Raw genomic sequence first — 26,400 nt, 5'->3', positions numbered from 1 at the left:
TGTTAACCTGCTGACCTCCAAATACTTTGAACTCCAACTCTGATCAAACCCAGACAGCATCATTCCCATATTCTAATAGAGAGTAATGTAGCCCAAAAGGGTCTACTTGGAAAGAAAAAAAAGATATACTGTCACTTCAAAGACTGGAAGTCAAAAATCAACAGTTTCAACTGTTATGAGTTTGTGGGTACCAGTTTGGAGTGGATTAAGTAGGTTGTATGCAAAACCCTTCTAATTCCTGGATCCAGCACAGATTCAATTCCTGGAATAGTCAGGCCAGCCTGGGTGATAGGCTACTAGGTGAACAGAGGAAAGGGGACTCTGTGCCAGAGAGTAAGTGGGTGGGGTCCTGGTTGGGGAAGTGCTCCTAGAAACCTGCATTGCTTGGAGAATGAGGTGGCATGCAACAATACTTAATTTCATATTGCAATAGATTGTGTGTGTGTGTGTGTGTGTGTGTGTGTGTGTATGTCCTCCAGACTGGAGTTTTATTGTAGGTGTATTCAGCAACATGTTCTTGACACAGTAACAGTGCAACCCATCATGGGTTTATCAAAAGCAAGTCATGGCAGACAAATCTCATTTCATTTCTTTTTTTCCTTTATTTATTTTGAGAATGTTACAACTTGGTGGATTAGGGGAATGCTGTGGACGTAGTGTATCTTGATTTCAGTAAGGCTTTTGACAAAGTCCCCTATGATATTCTTGTGGAGAAGTTGTTAAAATGTGGGCTGGATGAGATTAATGTTAGGTGGATTTGTAGCTGGTTGACTGATATAACTCACCAATGGCTCCTCCTCCTCCTCATTATTTATTTATTAAATTTGTATACCTCATTTTATATGCAGATCTTGGGGAAGTTCACAAAATAAAAATACAATCTAAAAACACCAAATACATGATAAAAAAACAAGAACAAAAAACAAATCGGCAACCGCTCCATGAACGAATAACTTGTACATTGTCCACTAATAATGAGCCATATGTTGAGATATTACTGCAATTCTGTTATGTTATTTTTGTGATGTACAGTTGGCATAGAAGACTTGGTCTACTTATTTGTATCGTTTATTATTCCTACGATCACTGTTTATAAAACCCAACTAAATAGTTGTTGTTGTTGTTGTTGTTGTTGTTTTAAAAGTTACACTCTAAATACTCATTGGTAGTGTGGAGGCAGGCAGTGGGAATGAGATCTATCCTGCTTTCAAATTTCATATTTAAAGCATAGGGCACCAGGTATGCGAAAGAATAATCAACAAGCCTTTGGTTGGTATGGAAATTGGATTCTGGCAGCATATTATGCCTGAAACGGCAATGAGAGGTGATAGCTGGAGGCTTGGCAGCTTGGTGAGAGAGCCTTGAGCAACCCAGACCCTTAGGAAAGCTGAGTGTGCAGCACATGCTTAGTTATGAATGTCAAAATGTGCTAGGAGAAAGCCTGTGGCAGATAGGCACCGAGAAAAGGGACATATGTTGGGGAGGGCAGCCAAGTTGTGTGGTAAGATTCCTTCAGCTTTATTTCTGGAGATGCATCTCATACATACCGTTGACAGCAGAGAACATGCAGTGCAGATGGAGCCTGAAGAGTGGATAAAGTTCCTTCCACACTTAAGTTTTTTCTTAGCCACTTTCAGGAAACAAACTTTCAGGATTTGCATGCTTATTTACTGTACAGTGGTACCTCGGTTTACAAACACAATTGGTTCCGGAAGTCTGTACTTAACCTGAAGTGAACTTAACCTGAAGCGAACATTCCCATTGAAAGTAATGGAAAGTGGATTAATCTGTTCCAGACGGTCCGTGGAGTACTCAACCTGAAGCATACTTAACCTGAAGCGAACTTTCCCATTGAAAGTAATGGAAAGTGGATTAATCCGTTCCAGACAGGTCCTCGGAGTACTTAAACCGAAAATACTCAAACGAAGGTGTACTTAAACCGAGGTGTGACTGTAGTTGCAATATTTATATCCTCCTCCTCCTTCCCACATCATTGCTTCCAAGTGGTTTCCTGACTAATTGAACCACACCATAGTACAATAAAAGTAAATATATAGAGCACAATTTAAAGACAACAGTCTGCTAACCGACAACAACACCAAAGGTAGGATTCACCTAATGAACCCCATCATCAAAAAGCCCTTCCCAGGGGCTTCCACTTGTACAATGGGGTTTTCCCCTCCTCCCACGATTGCTTTCTTGGCAACAGGGGTGCAAAAGTGAAATCAGTGGCACACTTTGGGTTACATTCTGTTTATTTCCCCCTTTCCCCCTTCTTAGCCCAGTCTTATTTTTACTGTTCCTGGGACACCTCAGGGCAAAATAACAAAGGTATCTATGACTTAGTCATTATAGAATTATTTATGAATGAATGAATGAATGAATGAATGAATGAATGGGTGCACATTATTTTGATTAGGAGGGAGTCAATTTTCAAGAACTGTTTTAAGAGATGCCCACCCTAGCATTGGCAATTAATCAAAATAAACTCTTGAGGAGAAATTCTCATATCTAAATCGAGAAAATTAAGAGTAAGTTGTGTGTAGACACAGACACAAACACAGAGATACGTCCATTTAATAACAAGTACACAGTATCAAAAAGTGGCTAAATAAAGGCATTCAAGTGGTTGATGGAAATATGCCACTGTCAATCTTGAGAATGCTATCTTAAAGGAAAATCTAACAACTGGGTGTACAGATTTTCAACTTAACACACACCCCATATATGTTTTCCTAAAAGTTTTCTCTTTGAGATGAGAAAAACCTGAAATTGTTAATAGCACAGGAAGCTATGGTGTGAATTGTAACCTGCCTGCTGTGTCGATAAATTGCCAGGCATAGCACCAACACCGACTATTCAAATTTGATGGAATTAATTCAGCATATCTTCATTTTTCAAATGTCAACTATCATGAAATATTAACCAATGCTAAACAGCATTCTCAAGGCTCTTCGAGCTTAGCGTCTGCATTCAGATGCAGTCATTTCATTGCATCAGATTCAGATGCACAGAATTGCTTTTATTTAAAGTATACCAATTAAGGAGTGGAGAACCTCTGGGCCATGGGCCTGATTTGGGCTCTTCATTTGCCCCCTCCCCCAGCCCATATTGGCCAAGCAGTGCACACCTGGTCTACAACTCACTTCATAGAACATGTCATTAGACATTTCTATGCTTAATGCTCATAGGTTTGGCTTGAATTTAGATTGTAAATCTGACTTCAATCACTTCCTGCAGAAAAACAACTTCTTCAAATGACAATTCTTGCTAACAAGGCTTCTCACCACTTTCTTTTGATTGTGCCACTCTGGGGCACTTTTTGAGGGAGTGGGGAAGCATGTAGAAAGTCGTTTAACCTACCTGACTATCTCCTTGCCCTTATATCCCTGCCTGATCACTGAAGTATTTGGAGGAGTCACTGTTAATGATCCCCCATGAATGGGATGCACATTTTCTATACACCTTGAGCAGCGTGTTTAGTATTATGTACTCAATTTTATGGAACACCCTTCCATTGCGGTCAGACAAGCCCCTCCCTATAAACTTCCAATGCCTACTGAATACTTCTTTTTGTTATTCCAATAGATTTTTAATTGAAGCTTGATCTTATAGTTCTATTTTTTGGTACTGCATCTTTGTAAACAACTTAGTAAATTGTTTAAATAAATAACATAACAACATAACATAACATAACATAACATAACATAACATAACATAATGAATGCACATTTGTAGCACATGATAGCCTTGACTGCTGGAAAAGTATTAGTTAGCATACATGTCCTAGCTGTAGGCAGCTCTGAAACTGAAGGAAAGGTGTTGTTGTTTAGTCGTTTAGTCGTGTCTGACTCTTCGTGACCCCATGGACCAGAGCACGCCAGGCACTCCTGTCTTGCACTGCCTCCCACAGTTTGGTCAAACTCATGTTCGTAGCTTCGAGAACACTGTCCAACCATCTTGTCCTCTGTCGTCCCCTTCTCCTAGTGCCCTCAATATTTCCCAACATCAGGGTCTTTTCCAAGGAGAAGGAAAGGTACATTAAGTGAAAATGCAAATGGACAGGATTCTAGGTTGTTCCACTTGACCGTGTCCCCCCAAAAGGTTGGTGTTGTTCTTTGTAGAACTACCTAGATCCAAATCTGGGGTTCTTAGACAGTGCTATGGTATCTGACAGAGGGCTTGACAAAGTCAGTGATGGGGTATCAGTGGAAATTTGTGTGCATTCATGTTCCCTCTGATTTTCAGAAACGTGAAATACAAATTTTGTGATCTGTTATTTGAATTGGAATGTCAAGTTTGCACAGCGCCTATTAGAAATTTCCTGAAGAAAATATTTCATTTCGTATCAGAATGTGATGGTAGTGCTGCTATTATATTTATTTCACTTGAACGCCAGTTTCAATTTATTACAGGGTTTCCTCATTGTATTATGAGAAGTCGGCTAGCTCTTAATTTTCAGCAAATGGCTCACCATTGACAAGCCCCAGGCTAATATGTGAGCTGTGAGGCAGTGGTCAGAAAGAGCGCTTCCACCCTGCCTTGAGTTCACCTGGGATTGCTTTTAATCATGTCCTTTACTATTTGCACATTTCTGCTAATTCATTTGACAGCTTATAGTCAATGCTTGAGGTGATGTGCTTGAGATGATATATTCCAGTGAATGACAGAAAAATGAGCCGTTTGTCAATCTAGACTTATTTCTGAGGAATTTTATATATCCACTTATTCAAGGTCTGAATTGCAAACTCAGTAGGTCAAGAGGTTTAATCAGATTTGCACATGCCAAGATGAAGATGGAAATGAAAAGCTCATTTCTCTTCCCTTCCAAAAAACGAAAGAAAGAAAGGTTATTCCATGGAGGCTGCAGCTTAGAACAGTCAGCTGGACTCTGTATATTACTGCCTCACTTACCACTTGAGAGGATGAACAGATCTGTTGTTTTTGGCTTCCTGATATACTAATGGGAAGTATTTCTTAGGGGAAACGATGTAGCTCAATTGTAGAGCACATGTTTGGAATGCAGGAAGTACAAGGTTTAATTTCTAACATGAGTGGATGGTCCACTAGATATTGCATTCTTGGAATTTTAAAAAGCTTCTGATAAAGTCTCTCACCAAAGGAATGGGTAAGAGGAAAGAGACCCTTATGGATAAGTAACTCACAGAGCAAGAAGTAGCAGAGAATTGGAATAACTGGAGACTTTGCACAATAGATGGATGTAACAAATGGGATCTCCCAATGATCTGCTTCGGGACCAGTGCTTTTTAATATGTTCGTAAATGATTTGGAGTCAGGGATAATCAGTGACATGGCCATGTTAGTTGGTGACAACCAATTGTTCAGGCTAGTGAAAAACAAAAAGGGATTTCAAAGAACCCCAAAAAAGGTATTTCAAAACTGAGGGAACAGGCAGCTAAATGACATATGCAGTTCACTGCAAGTAATTATGAAATGATGCACTTTGGAGCAAAAAATCCTACTGTCACTTCTTTGTTAATGGGTTTGAACAGGCACCGACAGACCAGGAAAGAGATATTGGGCTTAATGAAAATATTGACCTAGTCTGTTGCAGCTGTGATAAAGGAGAATCTCATGTTTGGGATTTTGGAAATAAAATTGATCCCTTTTGTATAATACTGGAACTCGAGGTCATCCAATGAAAGTGAATATTGGAAGATTCAGCACAGACAAAAGGAAGGATTTCTTCAACCATAGTACAGTTAGCCTATCATCCATGGAAATATCTGATGAAAATCTTGTATGAGCACCTTTCACAACTAAACTATGACTAGTTTTCAAACTGTATTTTCAAAATGTAGGCTATGGGTAGAATCTAGAGAAACAAAACAAGCCCATCCTTATGTGAATATGTCTATGGGACTTCAGCATCCTTAATATTCTGATTTTAATGTCTATCATTGAAAACAACATCCATGTTAATTCATTTGACATGGCTTCTTCATTTTAAATTTTAAATCAGAATATACACATGCTATGAATGAAGTCTTCAGTTAGTCCAAGATACTGATAAAAATGAGGAAAATTGTAAAGAAATATTTTTTATTAAATCTGAAAATGCAGTAAACAGTGTTCCATTACAGACCAAAGTGAGAAATACAGATCAGCTAATGTTATACATCACAAACAACTGCAAGCCTTTTTCATATTGATCACTGGGTTTTGTTTTTGTAGATATCTTGTACGTTTGCAACTCATACAGATATACTGGATTTTCACAATAGATCCCTGCAATACAAACTAGCTTTCTTTTTTCTTTCTTTCTTTTTTACAATTTTGGCTCTGTTTTGTTCATTTTGGGGACATTTTAAACGCAAATATGCTTTAAAAAAGAGAAAGAAATCAATTATATTTACATTTTAAAGGGCAATTCATTATCTTTCTCAATAGACTCCATTTTCAGAGATGACAGATGCCAATATGTGAAAAGGAGGAAAGTCTCCCACCATCAATGGCTGCTTTGTTTTCAAAAGTCCAATGGCTGCTTGTTGGCACCATTCAACAAAATACTCAGGAGCTGAGTATATAAACCAGAATCAGAATCTTAGTTGTCATTATGTAATCTTCAGAGCGGCAGGTGTCCATCCCTTTGGAGCTTAAACCTACAAAAAGAAACAGAGATAGAAAAGTACACTCAAATTGACATGCTTGAGGCATTGATAAGAGCTGGTTTTAATGTTCTTAATAATCACCATGCTTTACTTTTCATGCTTTCCCCCCACCCATCATTTAGATTATTATTTTTCTTCAGGAGGATGAGGCCCAATTCTATTAGCTGGCTATGATGACACTTTGAGAAGCTTGGAAGTGTGTCATTGCTCTGTTTCATTCCACCATTGGCGGAAGACTTGCAACTGTACAGTTCAATGCATAAAGTATAAAGTGCCTAGGACATTCAACCCACAAACCAGTTAATATTTTGTGTTTGGATTTCAGTCAAGGTAAGCAGTGGGGCAACTAGATTATTTTAGACTCTTGACTTGTATTACAAGGGGAACCCCGCACCCCCCCCTTCAGCTGGAAATGTATATTATTTTGCTTACAGCATGCTTGCCAGGTGTTGAAGTATTTGGGGCCCTCATGTTTATCCAGCTGTGTAGGTACCTGTATTTCTGCCCCAAAGTCTTGTCCTGATGGTACCATTCAATAGAACAACAACCGCTTCGAAACCTAACTCTATCCGTATGAAACTGCTTACCCACCAAAGTCTTTGAAGGGTCTGTGGTCAGGTTAGTTGAAATATGTCATCATGCCTCCTGCCTGGGGGGCACTAGCCCTTGCAGCTGACTTTCTCAAGATGCACATTTCACAACTTCTATTTACTCTTCTCAGTGAATGGCGAAGACCATGTCTGTCCCCCCCACCCAGGGCTTCTATGATAGTGGAGTTGCTTTTCAGAGCCCCTGATGCAGTGTGTTGTTGTTGTTGTTAAAAAAAACTTTTAATGTGCTATTATTTATTTATTTATTTATTTAGACCATCGGCATCTGCCCTTCATCCAAATATTTTAATGCGGGAAGTAGCAGAAATCAATACAAAGTGAGATCGCTGCTTTGAATTTGCATTTTGTAATGTGCCTCTCATTCTTTTACTTGCATTTTATACTTGCATTTTAACTTTAGTGAGCCACTTTGGTGGTTCTTTGGCTGAAAAGCCACCTAGAAATAAACTTTGGCATGACATGACATTGATGTGCAGTGGAGAATGACATCTAAGCTCCCAGCCCTGGTAACGTATTATCTCCTTATTCCAGAGCTCCGTGCATTCTGATTCCCTATGCGGAGGCAGAACCAGCCATCAGTACCAGAATACTAGAGCTGGTTTAAAAATAACAACTATGTAAGAATCCTTGGAGGACAGGGAGGACGTGGAGAGGACAGCTGGATTTGCCCCCATGCTTTGCACCATATCCTGCCCCTGCCCCAGATCCCCTTAAGGCCCTCTTCAGTAGCTTTTGGTTGAAACATGTACAGTGGTACCTTGGGTTAAGAACTTAATTTGTTCCGGAGGTCCGTTCTTAACCTGAAACTGTTCTTAACCTGAGGTACCACTTTAGCTAATGGGGCTTCCTGCTGCCGCCATGCCGCCGCCATGTGATTTCTGTTCTCATCCTGAAGCAAAGTTCTTAACCCGAGGTACTATTTCTGGGTTAGCGGAGTCTGTAACCTGAAGTGTCTGTAACCTGAGGTACCACTGTAAAAATTAGTACAGCGATGTACCCTACCTAAAGCTCCATGTAAGGGTATTCCTTCACCTCAGCGAACTAAGCTCTCATTTCACTTCTGTACACTCTTTCCATTTCTTCTGCTTTTTATCTTTCTAGTATCGGTCCTGAAATCATCCCATTTGCTATCTCTTGCCTCTTGCCCCTTTTGCACAGAATTGCCCCCTAGTCTCCACGTTCATGTTATTCCATCTTGATCTTTTGCAATACCCTCTCATTGTTTCTCCTTTCGCCTCCCTTTTGTGTCCTTTCCTTTGCTCCCTGTTCCCACAGTTCACACATGCCTGTTGATAAATTAATGGTTGCAGGGGGGACGCATACCCCTAAACATTTTGTGAATCTAGGTTTGGCCTCAATATGAGTAGAAAAATGAGAGTCCCCCTAAACATTTTTTAAAGAAAAAAAACACTGGCCACTGGTGTGAATAGGTCATGAGGACAGTTTTCAGTACAGTTAGTTCACAGGCACAGGTACCTATAATTGTATGTGGGGAGGAAACCAACCTCTCGTTTCGCATAGGAACAGGCAAACTGTTTCTTCGACCCTCCATCTCCCCTCCCCTTCAGTTAAAATAAATAACTGAGAGCCTGTGGGCAGAGACATTGGCTGTTTAAACCTATACACAGTCCTCGGTATATTTTAGGAACCTTTAAAATAGTAAATAACGAGGATTATTATGCTGAAGAGTTTAATTTCAACCCGACCCAGTAACTGATTTCCACACAGCTGCAGCATCCACTTAAATCAGCAAGCCGCAGATCTGCAGCGCCCTGAAAATTCTGCTGCATTTCCCCCCTCATGTTAATTGCTTTTCCCTTTTCCCAACCAGGCACGTAAGAGACTGTTCCCAGGTTTACCTGGAACCATAATATCAAGTTAGTGTCAAAGGTCTAGCCAGCTTTAGTTCTTCCCAGCAGTCAAGGGACCACAGCAACAGTGCTGGGGAGGGTGTGTGTGAGAGGTAACTCACTGGACATGGTTGGAATCCTAATTTCCTCACTGCTGCTCCCTTCCCCTCCATCGCTCACGGTTCTTATTTCTACGAGATAATCTTCTTCGAAAGGTACCAGCAGCTCAGCAGATGTACTGTTTGTCTCCAATATATGAGTGGTGCTTTGTCGGTTTTGCCTATACAGAATCTAAATATAAAACAAGAGAAGGGCAGGACCTGTTATATTATTGCCGCTTGCTTTCGTTAAGGCTTCTCCGCATGGTGGGTTGTGTTCTCAAACATTTCTGCAGCGTATTTTCAAGCACCCTGTGGGCACATTCAGCAAAAACACCGACCGCTCCAGTTGCTTACAAGAAATCCCTATGGAGATTCCCCATGTGGAATCTGAAGAGGTGCACGGATAGGTTCACAATGCCTCCCTGTCTTTCATGCAGCGGCACTCTTCAACCTTATAATCCAGCACTTCTCGCTGTGTTCCTTGGAGCTTCTGCTGTTCCTTAAAGCAGCCCAAGGGGTTCCACAATGTAAAAAGTTGCAGTTGTGGACACATTTGCATAATGTGTGATTTCCGTTGAGCTGCAGCCATGAGAATTAAATGCACTTATTTCCTTCCTTCTCAGAGCTTTCCAATGGCTAAATCAGTAGCAGCCAGAAGGGCAGGGCAAATCTGCTTACCTGGTTTGCCAAGGCTTGCACCAATCTGATGCTCTCCACCACCTCACCCCTCTTAGTAAATGGCAATGGAGTGCAGTGTTGAGAAGTCAGGTAAGCAACGCAGCTTTGCCCGCACCATTTGCTACTGGGTTGAGTGCACTGCTCAAGCCTTTGTCACAGGAATCCCTTGTCTTCTTATAAGTGCCTTCCATTGGAGCCAGGTCCTAGGGGCCAAGGTCTCTTTGAACCTCCCCCCATAAAATATTTCAGGGGGCACCCCCCCCCAAATAAGTTAATGGTGTGCTAAGTTGCTTGCTGCATCTTGTGATCAATTATGTGGGGTAGGGCTTAAAGGTAAAGGGACCCCTGACCATTAGGTCCAGTCGTGACTGACTCTGGGGTTGCGGTGCTCATCTCGCATTATTGGCTGAGGGAGCCGGCGTACAGCTTCCGGGTCATGTGGCCAGCATGACAAAGCCGCTTCTGGTGAACCAGAGCAGCACACGGAAACGCTGTTTACCTTCCCGCTGTAGCGGTACCTATTTATATACAGTGGTACCTCAACATCCAAATGACTCGACTTCCGAAGGTTTCACCTTACGAAGTCGACAAACCCGGAAGTCTTTTCACTGCACGCATGTTCTGCGCCTGCGCAGAAGCGGCATGCGCGGTCGGTGCATGTGCAGAAGTGCATAATCACGCTTCACGCATGCGCAAAATGGGCACTTCGACAACGGAGGATTCGACTTATGAAGAGCGCCCCAGAACGGATCGCCTTCGTAAGTCGAGGTACCACTGTACTTGCACTTTGACGTGCTTTCAAACTGCTAGGTTGGCAGGAGCTGGGACTGAGCAACGGGAGCTCACCCCTTCACAGGGATTCGAACCGCCGACCTTCTGATCGGCAAGCCTAGGCTCAGTGGTTTAACCCACAGCACCACCTGCGTCCCGGGGTAGGGCTTACCTTCCCCCAAAATAATATTTCATTCAAGTTGACACCCCTGGTGCCTTCCACTGAGCTGCATTCTGTCAGCAAGGGTTAAATGTGATGTTCCTTTAATTGAGAGATACAGAAGTGAGACTAAACCCTTGTTATATCTTCTTGTACTAAAACAGCTTGACAAATGTCGGCTAAATACATATATTTCAAGGGGCCAGATACATGAATACTATTTGCAAAGGAGTGGAGATTTGTTATTGCCCCATGTCAGAAAGAATGGGGGAACCAGTTCTTTGATAATGGCACCATGGTCAAATTTTTATGTTGTGACTAAGAATTAAGGCAAGCAGACACAAAGTCAACCTATTTATTGATCTTACAGCTGACCTGTAGAAAAGGATATAGCGCTTTATATCATCCAATATAAAGCGGATTGTGGTAGGGCTGGTAGGAAATTTACTTTAGGGTTTGGGTTCTGGCCTAGGCCACAGGTCATGCTGAGTAATGGGGGCATGGGTATGTAAATCCCTGAGTTTTGATTGGTTGAAGGGTCCCCCTTTTAAGGTCTTGCCCTCCATTTTGCAGTCACATTTTGCCTGGTGTTTGAATCCCCTCCCTCCCGCCCTTTTTTCTTGCAGGTTAGCACAACATTGCTATTGCCTTCGGGGCCGCCTGTATTCAGGGGCCAGTAGGAATTTTTCCAATTGGCTGATTGGCTTTGCCTCTTGGTTTTCGCCTACTGCGTTAGCAAATTGTCACAACTTGTTAGGTTGGTGGTTATGCTTTTGGTTGGTTAATCGGTTGGTAGAGGGGTGTGGCACACAGATGCCTACCCCCACCTCCGTTTGCTCCATATAGAAGTATACCGTTAAAGGAATCTCAGGGCTTACGCTCTTGTCCTTACCATCCCGCCATTGGCGGGGATGGTGGGCCCAATTATAAGAGTAAGAGCCTTGGGGAACATTATTGGTGAAAGAGAGGAGGGAATGACTGGGCTCAGCCACCTCCTCTCTCCCAGGTATGTTTACTTGACTTCCCTTCAGGAAGTCGGAGCAGGAACTGTCCAAGCGGACAGTGGTGAGTCCTGTCCTATGGTGACAGCTGATGTGAGTCCTGCCCCAAATGGGCAGATGAGGTAAGTCCTGTCCAAAGGGGACAGCTGATTGAGTCCTGTCCTAAATGGACAGATGGGGATAGTCCTTCTTAAGGAAGGATGAGTGAATAACCAAAAGCCTAAGCCAACACTCGGATTAAAATTGGTGTATTTAATAAAGTTGTGGCCCTAAATTATTTGCCAAAAACCAAACCATAATTCTGTTGTCAGTTGTGAGTTATTTAAGGTAATTTCTGGTAAGCCTCGACACACAAGGTGACAGACCATTTCTCAGTTGCCTAGCTGACAATTCCATTTTACGGAAGGTGGAATAAACAGCAAGGGGGTGATCTCTCTTGGACCTGGTCCTCACCAACAGGGAGAAACTGATCAACATTTTTTATTTACGTTCACTGTTTATGTCTCATGTGGAAACAGTTCTCTGCACTGACTACAGAGTCACTTATCTAGATTCTCTGGGATCTCAGGATAGTCTACTTTTATTATCTGAGTGCCCATCAAACAGGGCACATGCTCTGTACTTCAATACATTACACTTAATAAGGTGATAAGGGAATATAATTGCTATTTAGATCCAAAGAAAAATAGCAACATTTTACTTAAAATACAGCCACTCACAGGGGTTCCTATGTTTGACATACTTACTTTGTAGCCTAGCACTTCAGATTCATTTTCCATCGTTTTCACATGCTCCCAGTTCAAGCATATTTTCGAATTTGTCAGTCTCCAGGCAATGTTGGCTGGGCGTTGACTTGGGGCTTTAATAAAAGATAAGGACAATATGCATCATTTCCAGAGAGAAGCTGCACGAGCTGCTAGCATGAAAAGTACTCAGATATGACCCATTCAAACTCAAAGTAACTATTTAAAGACTCTTATTGCAATCACCTTTCCTATGTGAAGCAAATTCTATTCATAACAGGCAGGTGGGGGAAGAACAGAACCCACTGATCAAAAAATTGCATTAACAAATTACATTATTAATAGAGCCCACAATCTGGTTAGCTGTATGCTTCTGCACCCAGATGCTGGGAAGATATTTCATTAAAAGTTCCACAGTTATTCCACAATCATTGGCCTGGGGTGTACTATGTAGCTTAAACCAGCTAGGAAATGTGATGCTTGCCACACTCTCCAAAATATTTGACTCATAAAACCCTGCAAGTGGCAATATGTTATGATGTACTTCCCTGTCCTGGGAATCGTATAGAGAAATAGATGCCAGCCCTCATATACCTATGTAGGTACCCTTTCTTTTTCTGTACAATGGCCCTGGTTGGTTTTCAGGGGTGTCATATGTAGAAGGGGGGAGAAGATGGCTACCCCCATAGGTATATGGAGGTTTTCATATTTTTCTCAAAGAATGTCGTTTAGAAAGAACAGATAAGAGGAGTCAGTTAAACCCTTGGACCACCTCACTAAAAAGGGGGGGGGGAGTGAAAGCAAGTTGGATCAAATCATGCCTGGAAAGGTTGTACACATGTGATCTAAACTGCATGTCCATGTTTCAATCTGAGCATCATCAGTGGGTTCATGCTCAGGCTTGCTACAAATTGTGGAGGAAACCAAAATCTTCTCCTGTCTCTAGTGAACAGAAGTGCCTGTTGTGGGTGGGTGCCATAGCTGCCAACTTTTCCCTTTTCTCGCGAGGAAGCCTATTTAGCATAAGGGAAAATCCCTTTAAAAAAGGGATAACTTGGCACCTATGGTGGGTGCAGGGCAGGGTTGTTGGCTTTCAGGGAAAACTAGTAGGGTGGTAGGGACAGTGGAGGCATCTGGAACAGATGATTTGGAGCCAGGAACTCTTCTTCAGGTCAGACTTCAACGGAGATGGAGAGGGACTTGTTTAGTCCTTTGAGCACCCATTGCTCACGTCCAGGCCTGACTCTGGTAAAAAAAAAAAAATCCCCAAGCTTTGAATGCCCTGTGTGTGCCATTTCTTGGGGTCTTAGTTCAAGAGTTACTGAGACTAGACTCTTACTGGGTAGCCACTGCTAACTGGTGAAATATATTATCTATAGCACATGCCTGCGTAAGTGGAAAGGCATAAATATATCTTATTCCATTAATATGTATTTCACAAAGATATTTGGAAAATTCTAGACATATTTCTTAGTATTTGAAAAGGCACAGAAGAGTTTTGATGAGAAACAACTAAGCGAATGATTAAAGGTAATTGAAACAGTTTCTTTTTGTCCATATAAAGACTGACCACAAGTTCACAGCTGGAAAGAAATATACAAAGTATAACCAGATTTCTTACTATCTCCAAAGTTATATGGTGCACAATCCCACACATCATTGTTCTGTGAAGTAGGAAGATAGAACTATGTGGAAGGATACTTATTTGAGCTGTCTATAGCTGGCATTTAAGTCAATGACAAGCTTTCCTCAAGATGCCTAATTTTATTTCATTAAGCCCTCTTCAGAAATTTCATTCCATCCATTCCAGCTGAACCTTAATTGTCTATCCGGCTAGAGTTGTGTAGGTTCTCCCTGCTGAATATGTGCAGTTCAAAAGACAGGAAGGAGATCAGACTGCATGGAGATTAGCAGATGGTCCACATTGTCCCATTCCCACACAGCTCTCCCCTCAATGCATCCATGAACATGTGAGGATATGGTTCTTTCTGGAGAGGACTATATTATATTCTACTATGTTGTACTGAACTTAACTATCCAATAGAAGGGTTGTGATGCAACAGATGACCTTGTTAATGAGTCTTCTGCATTTTCAGGTACCATCTTGTACGAAAGGTACTGTAGGACCCATTTTGACACGTCATATAATAGTGAAATATTAACAGCACAATCCCATGCATGCTTCCTAAAAAGCAAGTCCGACTGTGTTCAGTAGGCTGATTCACTAGCAAGTGTGTTTAGGATGCAGTCTAAAAATATAAAGCTAGAAAAGGTGAAATTGAAACAATCCATAGTTCACTTTACTATGCAAGTTAGTCCACAAGTAAAATCAAGTTGTTGTTGTTGTTGTTGTTGTTGTTTGTTGTTGTTGTTGTTGTTTGTTGTTGTTGTTAATGGCTAAATGTTTTTTGGTCTGATTCTCACTTCCATGGCCTTAGTAAAATGCAATGAGTTGCAACTCGGAGTGAGAATATAATAATAAATGTAAAAATCACAATTTGTTGCCCTTTCATGACATCAAATTCAGGTTCCTGAGGTGGCCATCTCATTTTGCCCAATGATAGGGCTGGGCCAGGGAGGGGGGGTATAACCTCCCACACTGTTCCAGAATATCCTCCAATCCCACAGAACAGTTTTTGTGGACATACAGGGGGCTGCAGGGGAAGAAAGAATAAATGAAGAATCACTTTCCTCTGTTGAAGAACCCCAGAAGCAGCATTTGCTCATGGGGCCTCTGAATCCAACCCATTTTATGGATTTGTTGCCCCCCCCCATTTTTATGATACTTCCTCCACCCAAATTCTATATTCTCTTCTATATTCACTTTCTATCATATGGAAAGTGTTTGAAGTCCTCATCCCGTCCACTCCCTCTTTGATGTGCACTATGCAGAAGAGTGTTTATAAGGATTCTGCATGCATTAAAAATGAATAACCACAAAACACCCTTTACCTGTGTATTAGTGGCCACCTCTCCATACGTAACCTAAAAAGGAGAAAGAGTTAAACGAAAAAGGGCAAGGTGATGTTCCAGTTAATTGAAAGGTATTATTGGGGACTCACTCTTTCTTGTAAGCCTAAAGTGATTTTGAATGAGAAGGATGAATAGTAGGCTCATCAAATCAATGGAAGATAGGTGGAGAACACTGAGATATTTTCACAGAGGACTATGGACACCATTCCAGCTCTCATGCATTACCAATGATGCTTAATCAAAGAGGGAAACTGAGGGAATATTTACACCATATTCTAATTTTTCCTCTGGAATTTTAAGGTATGTCAGTTTAGACTCCTCACAATACATCACAGTTCAAATGCTATGCGATTCTTCTTGGCTGCTAGGATATTCTCCTCCCACACTACTGGGAGATACTGAAAACAGATATATACTCATTAAACCCCATAAAAACAATCCAGCATTCAGGTGCACAAAGGCCTATTGAAATGAATGAGTGTAGAACACTTCTAACCCTTTGATGAACTATAGATTTTCTGCAGTAGTGCTATAATGAAGCAGCCACACTCGTTGAGCCAAAAATGTTATTTTCCTCCATTTTTAACAATGGAAAGGAAGAACAAACAAAAGGACCATCTCATACCCTCGCCCTTTTCTTTTCCCTGTTGTTCTTAAGGTGCTGAAATTTCTAATGTTACTCGCACCTTGTTTAACTGAAGGTTAGTAGAAATTCCAGCTGTAAATGTGATCAAGCCTTCAAAATGACAAAAGGAGTATTTCCCAAACAAGTAACAAAATCCATCAGATGATACGCATACTAGATTCTATTAAAAAGACTGGACTTAACTCATGGATTTAGAACTGCTCACTGTTAGCAGAGGCGGATTTAGGGGAGCACGACCAGTTTGGTCGCACTGGACACTGAGCATTGGAAGCACCACAGAGGATGCTGCAATTATTATTTAGAATGGAGCACGAGAAGCAAGGTGTGTGCGCTGAATGTTGGTGTTGCACAGGGCACTGCTGTATTATGAGACCCCCAAGTAAGTGCACATATCTTCCATACAGGAATTTTGTAACATGAGGTAGCCCTCAATGAGAGTTGTGCAAGAGAAGAATGGAAGAGTATTCTGCTCCATGCTTTCGAAAAGTACCTACAGCTCATGAAACAATCATTCCCCCACCTCCCCAGAGGTGCATCTGTAGAGAGCATTTGCTATCATTCATGTAGAGAAACTGCAGACCTGTGGCAACTCATTTCCTGGACAGGAGCTGTTGAAAATTAGTCCAAGACTCAAAACAGACAGAGGTGCCTGCCATTTCCATCTGAGTTGGTTGTCTCCTAATCCAAGGTGTTGCTTTCTTAGGGGTTTGCCTTGCACAGCTGCCTATACTTCCAGGAAGGGAGGGTAGCACTTGGACAGCAAAGAAATATGGTGGACTGGGCACTTCATGGTGACCCACATTAATCCCTTTGAAATTTTGTAAATTGTGTGGTGAAATGAACTGGCTGGTATACTGCTTGTGATTACTGCTTTAATCGTGTTGGGAAAGCTGGGTGCCCAATCAGTTTCTGAATGAAGGGGAGGGCTTTTCATTTAGTAACACACAGACATATTTCCAATACCCATGCAGTACTTGAGCACTGCATTATTATTTTAAAAAAAGGTGGCAACTTTATCAGTTATCGTAGTTCAGCATCCAATATCATCACTTCCTTTTGAAATATAGGACAGACATACTAGTTGTGGAACTTTATGATGCTTTTCTACTAGGCAAAGTTGTGCTGTAGCAGGTTACTGTGAGTCAAGTGACTTGTGCTTTTTTTTAAGGTCATTGGCTGTTTAAGATACTCACGTGCTTTTTTTGTAGTGACGTTAACTGGGACACTGGATGGTCCAGTCCCAGCTGTGTTGAAAGCCCTCACTGTGGCAAAATACATTGTATTGGCCCTGAGGCTGGTGATATTTTTCGCCGTGATGTTGCCATTGACTCTGACTTTGCCAGTTGCAGAATCCTTTGAGTCGTCCGTCCAGTACAAGACCTAAAGTTTAAAAGCAAGAGTTCATTGCTTTTCTCCAACTACAACCTTGATTGGAAAGAAGACAAGTAGACAAGTAATGCTTCAAGAGGGACAGCTGATTTTGTAATTGAAGCTGTCACGATGTAAAAGCAGGCATGAATATTTATAGCATTTCTTGCATCCTGAATACAAACCGGGGGGGGGGGGAGCCCACACATAAACAAATTAGGACTCCTATGCTTATATAGCTATCCAAAGGGGAAACTTTGATAAGGTGAGTAATGCTTAAGAGCTTGTCGATCTATAATTAAACCATGAAGGAAAAAGGAATGAAATGAAAGAGGATTCCTAGAGAGATCTTAATTATTATGCCCATGTAGTTACAATTCAATAACTATTGACTTAGGCCTCCCTTTGAGCTCTAACAGTTGTTTGATGTGGAAGAGCATGTGCTTTCTGAACTAGAGCATCCACTCTATTTCTGAGGTTCAGCAGCAAATGTAGTTACAGTGGCACCATCCCCACACATGAGGATGTTTCAGCAGGCTTGGGAACATAGGAAGCTGCTTTATACTGAGTGAGACCCTGGCAGCAGCTCTCCAGGAGTACCTCCCAATCCTACCTGGAGATGCCAGGGATTGAACTTGGGACCTCTTGCATGCAGAACACATTCACTAGTATTGAGGCAAGACCCTTCTGGGCCCTTTTTTGTGCTAAGTCAAGGTTTGCAAAACTACAAACTATCTTTCCACAAACCCTGCAGAACAGGGGGGATGGGGATACAAGAGAGAGGGGAATCATTCAATGACTGCTACAACAACATTGGATGCAACCCATAGCTATTAAAAGCTATTAAAGAAAGGAATCTAAGAAAGAAAAGGGTTTATCTGGTTTGAGATAATAGAATGCACAGGCAGTGCAATTTTCTACCTCCCGTTGCCAATCTGTAAGCTTTCCTCCAGTGAATCATGGAATATTTACAGAGATTCTAATTGCACAGGGTGAGTTTGTCTAAAAAAAATATCCCAGAATCTTATTCAAAGTTGAAAGGAGACCAATCTGTCTGCAAATAACCACATGCAAGGCATTGGACTAGAGGATATGTATACAAAAGCAGGAGAGGTTGAGGTTGAAAAGCTGTGTTGCAAGAATGCTGATGCTCAGGAGGCAGGAAACCAGATAAACTATTAATAAAATAGCAGAGAAGATGGTGTGTTGGAACGAAGGAGTCAAATAGAATAATGGGATGAAACGATCTTGAAAATCAGGAAAATGGCAGTTAAACGTGGAGCTTGACTGGGAGGCTGGAAGCAGAGAGGGACTAGAAAGAATGGACATGAAATGTTGGCGTACAGCAAGTGAATGGAAAAGGTTACAGTAGAACCTAGGGAACTGTGGGGCAAAAAGAAAAAGGAACAGAAGGGTAAGGTAATATATATCTATATATGAATGAACCAGCTATATTTGACTACAAAAATCTAATATAAAGTGTCCCACCTCATAGCCAAGAACCCTTCCAGTATGTCTGTTCCACACAACAGGATTCCAAGAGACTTCTATTTCTGAGGCTGAGAAACTTTGTACAACGGTTCCAGTTGGTGCTATCTGTGGCTCTGGGAGAGCAATAGTGGCACAGAAAACACACATTTTAGAGACCACAATGTAATACCAAGTTGTTATAATGAAAAATAAACAGAAGGGATTATAAATCTGCAGGAAATCATGAAAAGACTGATCTCTCACAACTAAAGACTTCCTGTGGCAACCAACTTCTTATGATGTAGTGAATTTAGCTATTGAACCACCATGACATTCTTGCACAGCAATGCATCCATGCCACTGTCTATGATGTGATGTCAAACGCTTCACAATATGGATCGCATATCAGTTACACCAAAGTAAGAAGACCCAACAATGTCATAAATGGTAAGACATGGATGATTTTACTTACCGTCTTCTCCAGAGTACACAATATATATTGGGCTCAGCGTGCCTACTCCTTCATGATTGAAGACTCCCACTTTCACTTCAAAAGGGAATAAGGGTGTGATGCTTTCATTTCTATAGATGTATTTGGATGCCTCCACTGAGGCAACCGCTGCCTTTGTCCAGCTTGCAGAGCCCAGAGGCCGGAACATAATAATGTAGCCAAAACCTTCCCCGTATTGTAGTTCCTCAGGAACTGACTACAAGAGGCATAGAAATCAATCAATAACCACTTGCAAGCACTGTATATGCTGTTTTAATTGAATCTTCTCTCTATCAGTATATTTTAGCTGTATTGATTTGGTTGACTGTGCTTCCAAGAAGATAATAATGTTTGCTCCATCAGTCAATGTAATATTGAAAATAACAATAAAAATAAATCAATTGAGGCAATCAATTTAGAAACAAAAGACCTAATCAGCAGCATTAAAAGCATGCACTACATTTTAAAAATTAGACTCATTTCATTATCATCTTAGTTTGCTTTTGATTTTCCACCATCCTACACACACTTTGGAGTGCTGAATTGCTAAATTTTAAAGAATTACAACAGAATGGAAGCAACTATTGCTATATGAGTGTGCACCAATGTGGTGAATGCAACTTGGGCCTTGCTACATGAGGCACACTAGATCAGGCATCCCCAAATTGCAGCCCTCCAGATGTTTTGGCCTACAACTCCCATGATCCCTAGCTAACAGGACCAGTGGTCGGGGAAGATGGAAATTGTAGTCCAAAACATCTGGAGGGCCGAAGTTTGGGGATGCGTGCACTAGATTCATGAATGTACCTCCTGGTATTTCTATTTTACTAAAAGCTCACATGGGAATGCGGTCCAAATTGGCAGTTCTGGGAAAAGCGTTAATCATTTTCCCTTTGCCATTTCCCAGATCATAGTGCAGGAAGGTGACTTATAAGAGTCAGACCATTGAGTCCATCCACATCAGTATTTTCTACACTGACTGGTAGTGTATTTCCAGGATTTCAGACAAGGGTTTCTCCCAGTCCTACCTGAGATTCTGGGGTTTTGAATCTATTGCATATACTAATATGCAGCATGAAGCAATTGAATGCATAAAAGTTGACTTCTTTTGGAATAAAAAAATTCCAGACCCATATGTATTATTCAAAGCTTTACTAACCAGAACTTCTTCAAAAAGCAGGTACAAAACAATCAAAGATACATGTACAAACCTATAAGAACCTATGCATATTCAAGCATAGGTTCTTATTCTTCAATTATGATCAGCGAAAAAAAGAATCAAAGCTGTGTTTCTCTCATAGCTTGAATGAGGCTGCATCCAGCCTAAGGCCATGCAGCTCCTTGGGATGATTCATTACCACAACCTTTATATGACTGTGCCTGGGAACAAAGGGCCAAGCCAATTCCCTTCAAAATGGCAAATTTGCAATTGAATACCTGACTCACATGATCTAAGGTTAAACACTCACCTAAAGGCTAGCAGAGAACATCATTAGTTAATTATCAGCTAGAGAGTTAGAGAGCCCTTTCTAGCTCAGTACACTCCAAGGGAATTTCCCTATGTTAAACACCTCAGAAATATACATACAGTATATAATGTGGCACAATTCTCCATTTCAGTGTGCAATTAAACAATTATACTTAACAGAACCTAGAACCAGCGGCAGATGTTCTACCACTGATCTATGACCCTTTCCCAGCTGCTCTTGGTCCTTCTGGATCTCCTGTGTCTTGTGTAGCCCCTAGATGTGCATGTAAGTTTAGTGCGTTGTCACCAGAATATAACCAGTATTATTTTTGGTAGTTTAAAAATTCTGTAGTTTCAACATTGCCATATTTCTATCTGTAAGTATGGCCAATTTATTAATAAACTAAATAAACTATGCACTGGGACTATGTTGATATTATTTTCATGAGGGCGTCCTTTTCCATATACATACTTTATGGAAAAAGAAACACTGGTGGAATATTGGAGCCATTAAGGCTGCATCTGTGCTCTTTAGTAAATGATCATACGCATAATCACCTTCAAAGGAACTACTGCTTCAAACATAAGAGGAAGAACATTAAAAGCCAACTAAGGTGGTGAATCCCAAAATAAATTAGAGGAACTAATCATCTTTAGTGTCCATATAAAGGTAAAGGGACCCTTGACCATTAGGTCCAGTCGCAGACGACTCTAGGGTTGCGGCGCTCATCTCGCTTTACTGGCTGAGGGAGCCGACGTTTCTCCACAGACAGCTTCTGGGTCATGTGGCCAGCATGACTAAGCCGCTTCTGGGGAACCAGAGCAGCGCACGGAAACAACGTTTAGCTTCCCGCCGGAGTGGTACCTATTTATCTACTTGCACTTTGAGGTGCTTTCAAACTGCTAGGTGGGCAGGAGCTGGGACCAAGCAAAGGGAGCTCACCCCATCGCGGGGTTTCGAACCGCCGACCTTCTGATCAGCAAGTCCTAGGCTCTGTGGTTTAGACCACGGCGCCGAAGGTATGCTCATGGGGATCAATATACAATGATACAATAAAGCACTGAGATTGAATTATCACAGTAAGAAAGTACCAATACTACGCCATTGTGAAGTGGATATGGATGGAAGTAGCTAAATGCATAGATAGAATGTTTTTGTTTTGTTTTGTTTTGAATTGCTTTTAGCATTCACTGCTTACCCTTGTTACAAGAAGTGGGTATACAGCAGTAATATTTATTTATTTACTGGACATACCAGAGAAGTAATCACACCTTTGTGGGTTTTTTTTTGCTGCTGTTCTTTGTTCAGACTTGCAATATATAGCTGTGATTTATATTAGAGAGACAGAAAATGTGCATATCTATCATCTGCCCATCTACCTAATGTCTCATACTACTTGCTTGATTATTTAATTTTGGGGAGCTTCTCCTGTACTATTGAGTTTATCTAGGCTGGTTGATCAATCAATCCCAGTAAAACAGAATTGTGGTGTTCTGTTTTGCAAAATAAAAACTCAAGTGTTAAAATCCAATTAATGTGCAGCATTTTTGAAACTTGTATGTGCTCTGAGTCACTTTTCTCTTCTAGCATAAAGCAGCTAGAGAAATATGATAAAAGAAATGCTGCAGTGTACTCTGGGAAATACACTTTTTAAAAACCCTTAATTTATCATGTGGCACAATTTTTCGGTATCCATATTCCTTTAAACCGAAAGGTGTAAAAGTTACTGAATGCTGAAGAGAGAGAAAGTCTTATTTGTTATTTCTGGAAATCTTTCTGAAACCCCAAAAGTCCATCTTCCTGCCTAAGCTTTTTTCCTTTCTCTCCCTAATAAGTCAAAATACTCTCTTTGTTCCCGGCCTCTTTTTCTGGAGTGATGCACAGAAAGCAACTGTCAGTTGTCAAGTCAATGGGAATAAAGGACTTGCACATTTTACATGTTCCCTGTCACATGCTGACAGAAAAACATTTTCTCCCAGAAAGCGGGGTGTAATGCAGCTGTTTGTTAAAAGAACACAGCTCAAACGCACTGGAATACAGCACTGGACTCTTGCCATGCCCATCTTTGTAAAAGTAAATTCCGAGAGTGAGGACAGCATAAGTGAACTACGATCAGAAAAAGAAAGAGTTTGTCACTTTATTTGTGCCAATTTACACATTGTTCTTTTTCTTTAACTTTGGGGGGGGGGAATACTTGCAGAAAGAACCAGGGGTTAGGGCCACGCCAGAGCACCTGGGAGCATTTTGGGGTGAGGTTGCGCCTGTGGTAAGACCAATGCTCCCCCAGTCTGTTTACCCTTACTGACTTCTGCCGGTGCCCAGTTGTCAGTGCTGCCCTGCAGTGTAGGTGCAGCTAGTCGAACCAATGCCTAAGCAAACCAGTCACATTCTGTAATCAATAAAGTTGTGGCCAAAACTATGCCAATAACCTTGAAGTAATATTGGTGTCAACTGTGTCTTTCTTTGGGAGGTCTTGGTGGGTCTTCACACATAACCCTGGGTTCTCGGTATGATGAGAGAGGAAGAAAAACTTAACCTTATCCATTTTTCAATGCCACACATAATTTTATAAACCTGTTTTGTTTAGGGAAGGTTTCAATATCTGATGAATTATTGTATTTTAATCTTTGTTGGAAGCCACCCAGAGTGGCTGGGGAGGCCCAGCCAGATGGGCAGGGTACAAATAATAAATTATTATTATTATATAAGGAACACTATTCTGCTCAATATGGAATGGCGTTACTCACTGTATAATGGCAACCGCTATCTTTTTTTGTATAATTGTGTATTACGTTGTCGTAACCCACCCTGGGTAAGAAAGGGCAGGTGAGAAATCCTATAAATAAATAAAAGACATGCAGGTATAGTCAGACCAGCTTTGGGCCAAATGAACAGTAATTCATGTACCTTGTAATGCTTTAAGTGAAACTTGCTCAAGGGGAGAGCCCATATCCTAGGTATAGCCTGTGACAATTCCCATTTGAACATAGGATATCCACCTATGGACTGCAGAAGTGATTGTGCATTTGGTTTGGGAACTTCTCCAGTTACCTCCAAAGCCACTCTTAGTTAGAACTACGTCCCAGTAATTTCAGCTGAACTTATTTCCCTTCAGCATGAATTATCCTTTGGGTATTTGATTTTGCCTTCTAAACATACACTGAGTGGAATTTGATACTGAAAGGCCATGTCTCCTTTTATGCATGACAGGGAAGGCTTTGGCAGCATAATATCCCAAATGGGAGAAAACATCAGCAAGAGACGTGCAAACAAAACTGTGTGGAATGTTTAATGTGCAAAATACCCAAACAGATTAGAGTGTTAAGCTGCCTTCTGCATAATGATGATAAGAGGGCTACAGATGACTTCTATACATCTTTATAACATGCTGCTCACAGTTTACTTCTCTAAATTGCTACCAGTGGTGCAACCAACCGCTTTTGCTACACCTATATTGTAATCTCCCTTCTTTATATTGAAGAGCTGAGGCTGGTTTACAAATTACCTCCCATGTTATGACGAGCTCGGACCGGCTTCCTCCACCTCCACTCACATTTGCTGGTGCCGCTGTAGGAACTAAGAGGGTAAAGCAAAAGCAAAAACATCACAAATTTGCGAAATTAAAAAGGCATTCGTAATTTTGTAAATCCTTCTTTGAATGACCATATGAAAAGAGAAATCAATACAGTACATGAGATCCAAAGTCCATAGCGAGGTTTATCATCATGGTTGGCAATGGTTCTATTGCTCTCTGGACCAATGCAGCTAAGTTCTGAAACTGATCATGGCTGAACTACAGATAAGTTCTCAACTGGGCTATGGGTTCCCTCCACATTTGGGGAGTGGATTCTATAGGGATAAAACTAATGTGCCTGTATAGATAATCTCATTATAGTGGATCTTGAGATAAGCTGGTAGTGGCTTAGATATGTGTGATGCCACAGGAATGATCTACATGGTAAGCCACTAAGTACTTTAAATTAGTAGTAGGCTGACCATAATAGACTCAACTAGCAATCAACACAGGATCATTGACTTCTTGTTTTGTTATTTTATTTTCAGATATGCCATATTCATGAAAACAACACATTATTTTGGGAATGGGGGGCAACCATTATCCTTTTTCGTTGCTGCCATTCACTTCAAATGATTTGTGTTAGATCTGCAAAAGTTTAAGACGGAAAAGGAAATGGGGTGGTTAACTAAATGAAGAATTAAAAAGAGACTTTCAAGCCAAGCTCAACTAACATCCCACTGTTCCATGAACCAGTTAATGCTCAATTAGTGCTTGTGTTAAATGAGTTCAGTATTTACTGTATTTGCATGGGAAAGAAATTTATACTACTGCTCAACAAAGCCTCAACTGGGTCATAGTTGAGAAGCAGATGAAAATTTACGGTTAACTGCATCGGCAGAAGCGCAATTAATTCTCAGCTCCATTTTAATGAAATGAGCAGTGGCTCATTTGCCTCCAGGAATCTACAAATGCTCGATCGAGTTTTAGCTGGCAATGTAGACCTTATAAGACAGACTTTCTCGTTCACCCTTTCATTGCTCTTTATTTGCCACACCTGTTACTCTGAGGATGGTTTTAATTAGTAATCTAGGATCTTAGCAGCCAGATGCACAACTGAAACGTTTCCCTTTTGCCTATGGGGCATCTGAGTAGTGAAGTGAGTAGAGTTTATCCAAATCTGCAGGACTCTTTGGTTCAATACTTTAACCTGTACACAACACCAGAGCCTCTGTTCTATTTCTGTAGCGTCTACTCTACAGATTTTGACAGTCCTAATGAGGGGATATCGAAGCCACATGAAGCTGTCTATGAAAGGTCAAAGTTTAAAGGAACTTTGTAAACCCTATCGTTTTGGATTCTACAGTGTATAAAATAGTCTGTGCAGCATAATATGGAACATACTTTCCTTATCCATTCATCATACAGTGATAGAATCATGCTTTCCCAGTACTTAGCAATAAAAAACTCTGTGCATCATTAAAAAAGGGATGAACTGCCTTCTGACTTCTGCATTTAATGGGGCTTACTCCCAGGACTGATGCCTAAAGAAGTAAAAGTTAATTGGCAGGAAGGGGTGATGCATCCAGCCATTCTTCCTTCACACCTGGACTCTTGGGAAACAGTTGGGAACCCCTTCAGAATAAGAGATCTGAGGGAGGAGAGCCTATTGTTAAACACCCTTCCATTGTTCCTGTACACCACCCTCCCGCAAAAAGAAACAACAACAACAAAAACCCACTCACAATATTTTGAATTGCAAGCCAATTTTTAGCTGATAACATGGATACACAAATACACAACAACGTAACATTTGAATAACGATCTCCAGTAGAGGTGAGCCATTATGGCTTACTTTTGAAATGAACAGAGTTACATTTTTTAAGGAGTTTCTCAACCCATCAAGACAATTTCAGGAAACCT

The 26,400-nt window shown here is 41.1% G+C and overlaps 1 protein-coding gene across 1 annotated transcript in view; it reads right to left on the bottom strand.

Moving 5' to 3' along the window:
• Nucleotides 1-6,065: 6,065 nt before the first annotated feature.
• Nucleotides 6,066-26,400, bottom strand: part of CNTN6 (contactin 6) — a 163,356-nt gene continuing 143,021 nt past the window's right edge. Inside the window, exons 16-22 of the mRNA XM_035108102.2 lie at nt 24,469-24,539; nt 19,477-19,711; nt 19,023-19,138; nt 17,360-17,546; nt 12,551-12,663; nt 9,216-9,384; nt 6,066-6,623 (exon numbers count right to left, since the gene is read on the bottom strand). Of these exons, the coding sequence (XP_034963993.2) occupies nt 6,532-6,623; nt 9,216-9,384; nt 12,551-12,663; nt 17,360-17,546; nt 19,023-19,138; nt 19,477-19,711; nt 24,469-24,539 (983 nt within the window). The 3' untranslated portion in view covers nt 6,066-6,531. The remainder of the gene's footprint in view (nt 6,624-9,215; nt 9,385-12,550; nt 12,664-17,359; nt 17,547-19,022; nt 19,139-19,476; nt 19,712-24,468; nt 24,540-26,400) is intronic.

Source organism: Zootoca vivipara, chromosome 2 (assembly GCF_963506605.1).
Source record: "Zootoca vivipara chromosome 2, rZooViv1.1, whole genome shotgun sequence".
In the NCBI taxonomy this organism is placed as follows: domain Eukaryota; kingdom Metazoa; phylum Chordata; class Lepidosauria; order Squamata; family Lacertidae; genus Zootoca; species Zootoca vivipara.
The sequence above is the reverse complement of the archived record's forward strand: the minus strand, read 5'-3'. Positions and strand labels throughout refer to the sequence as shown.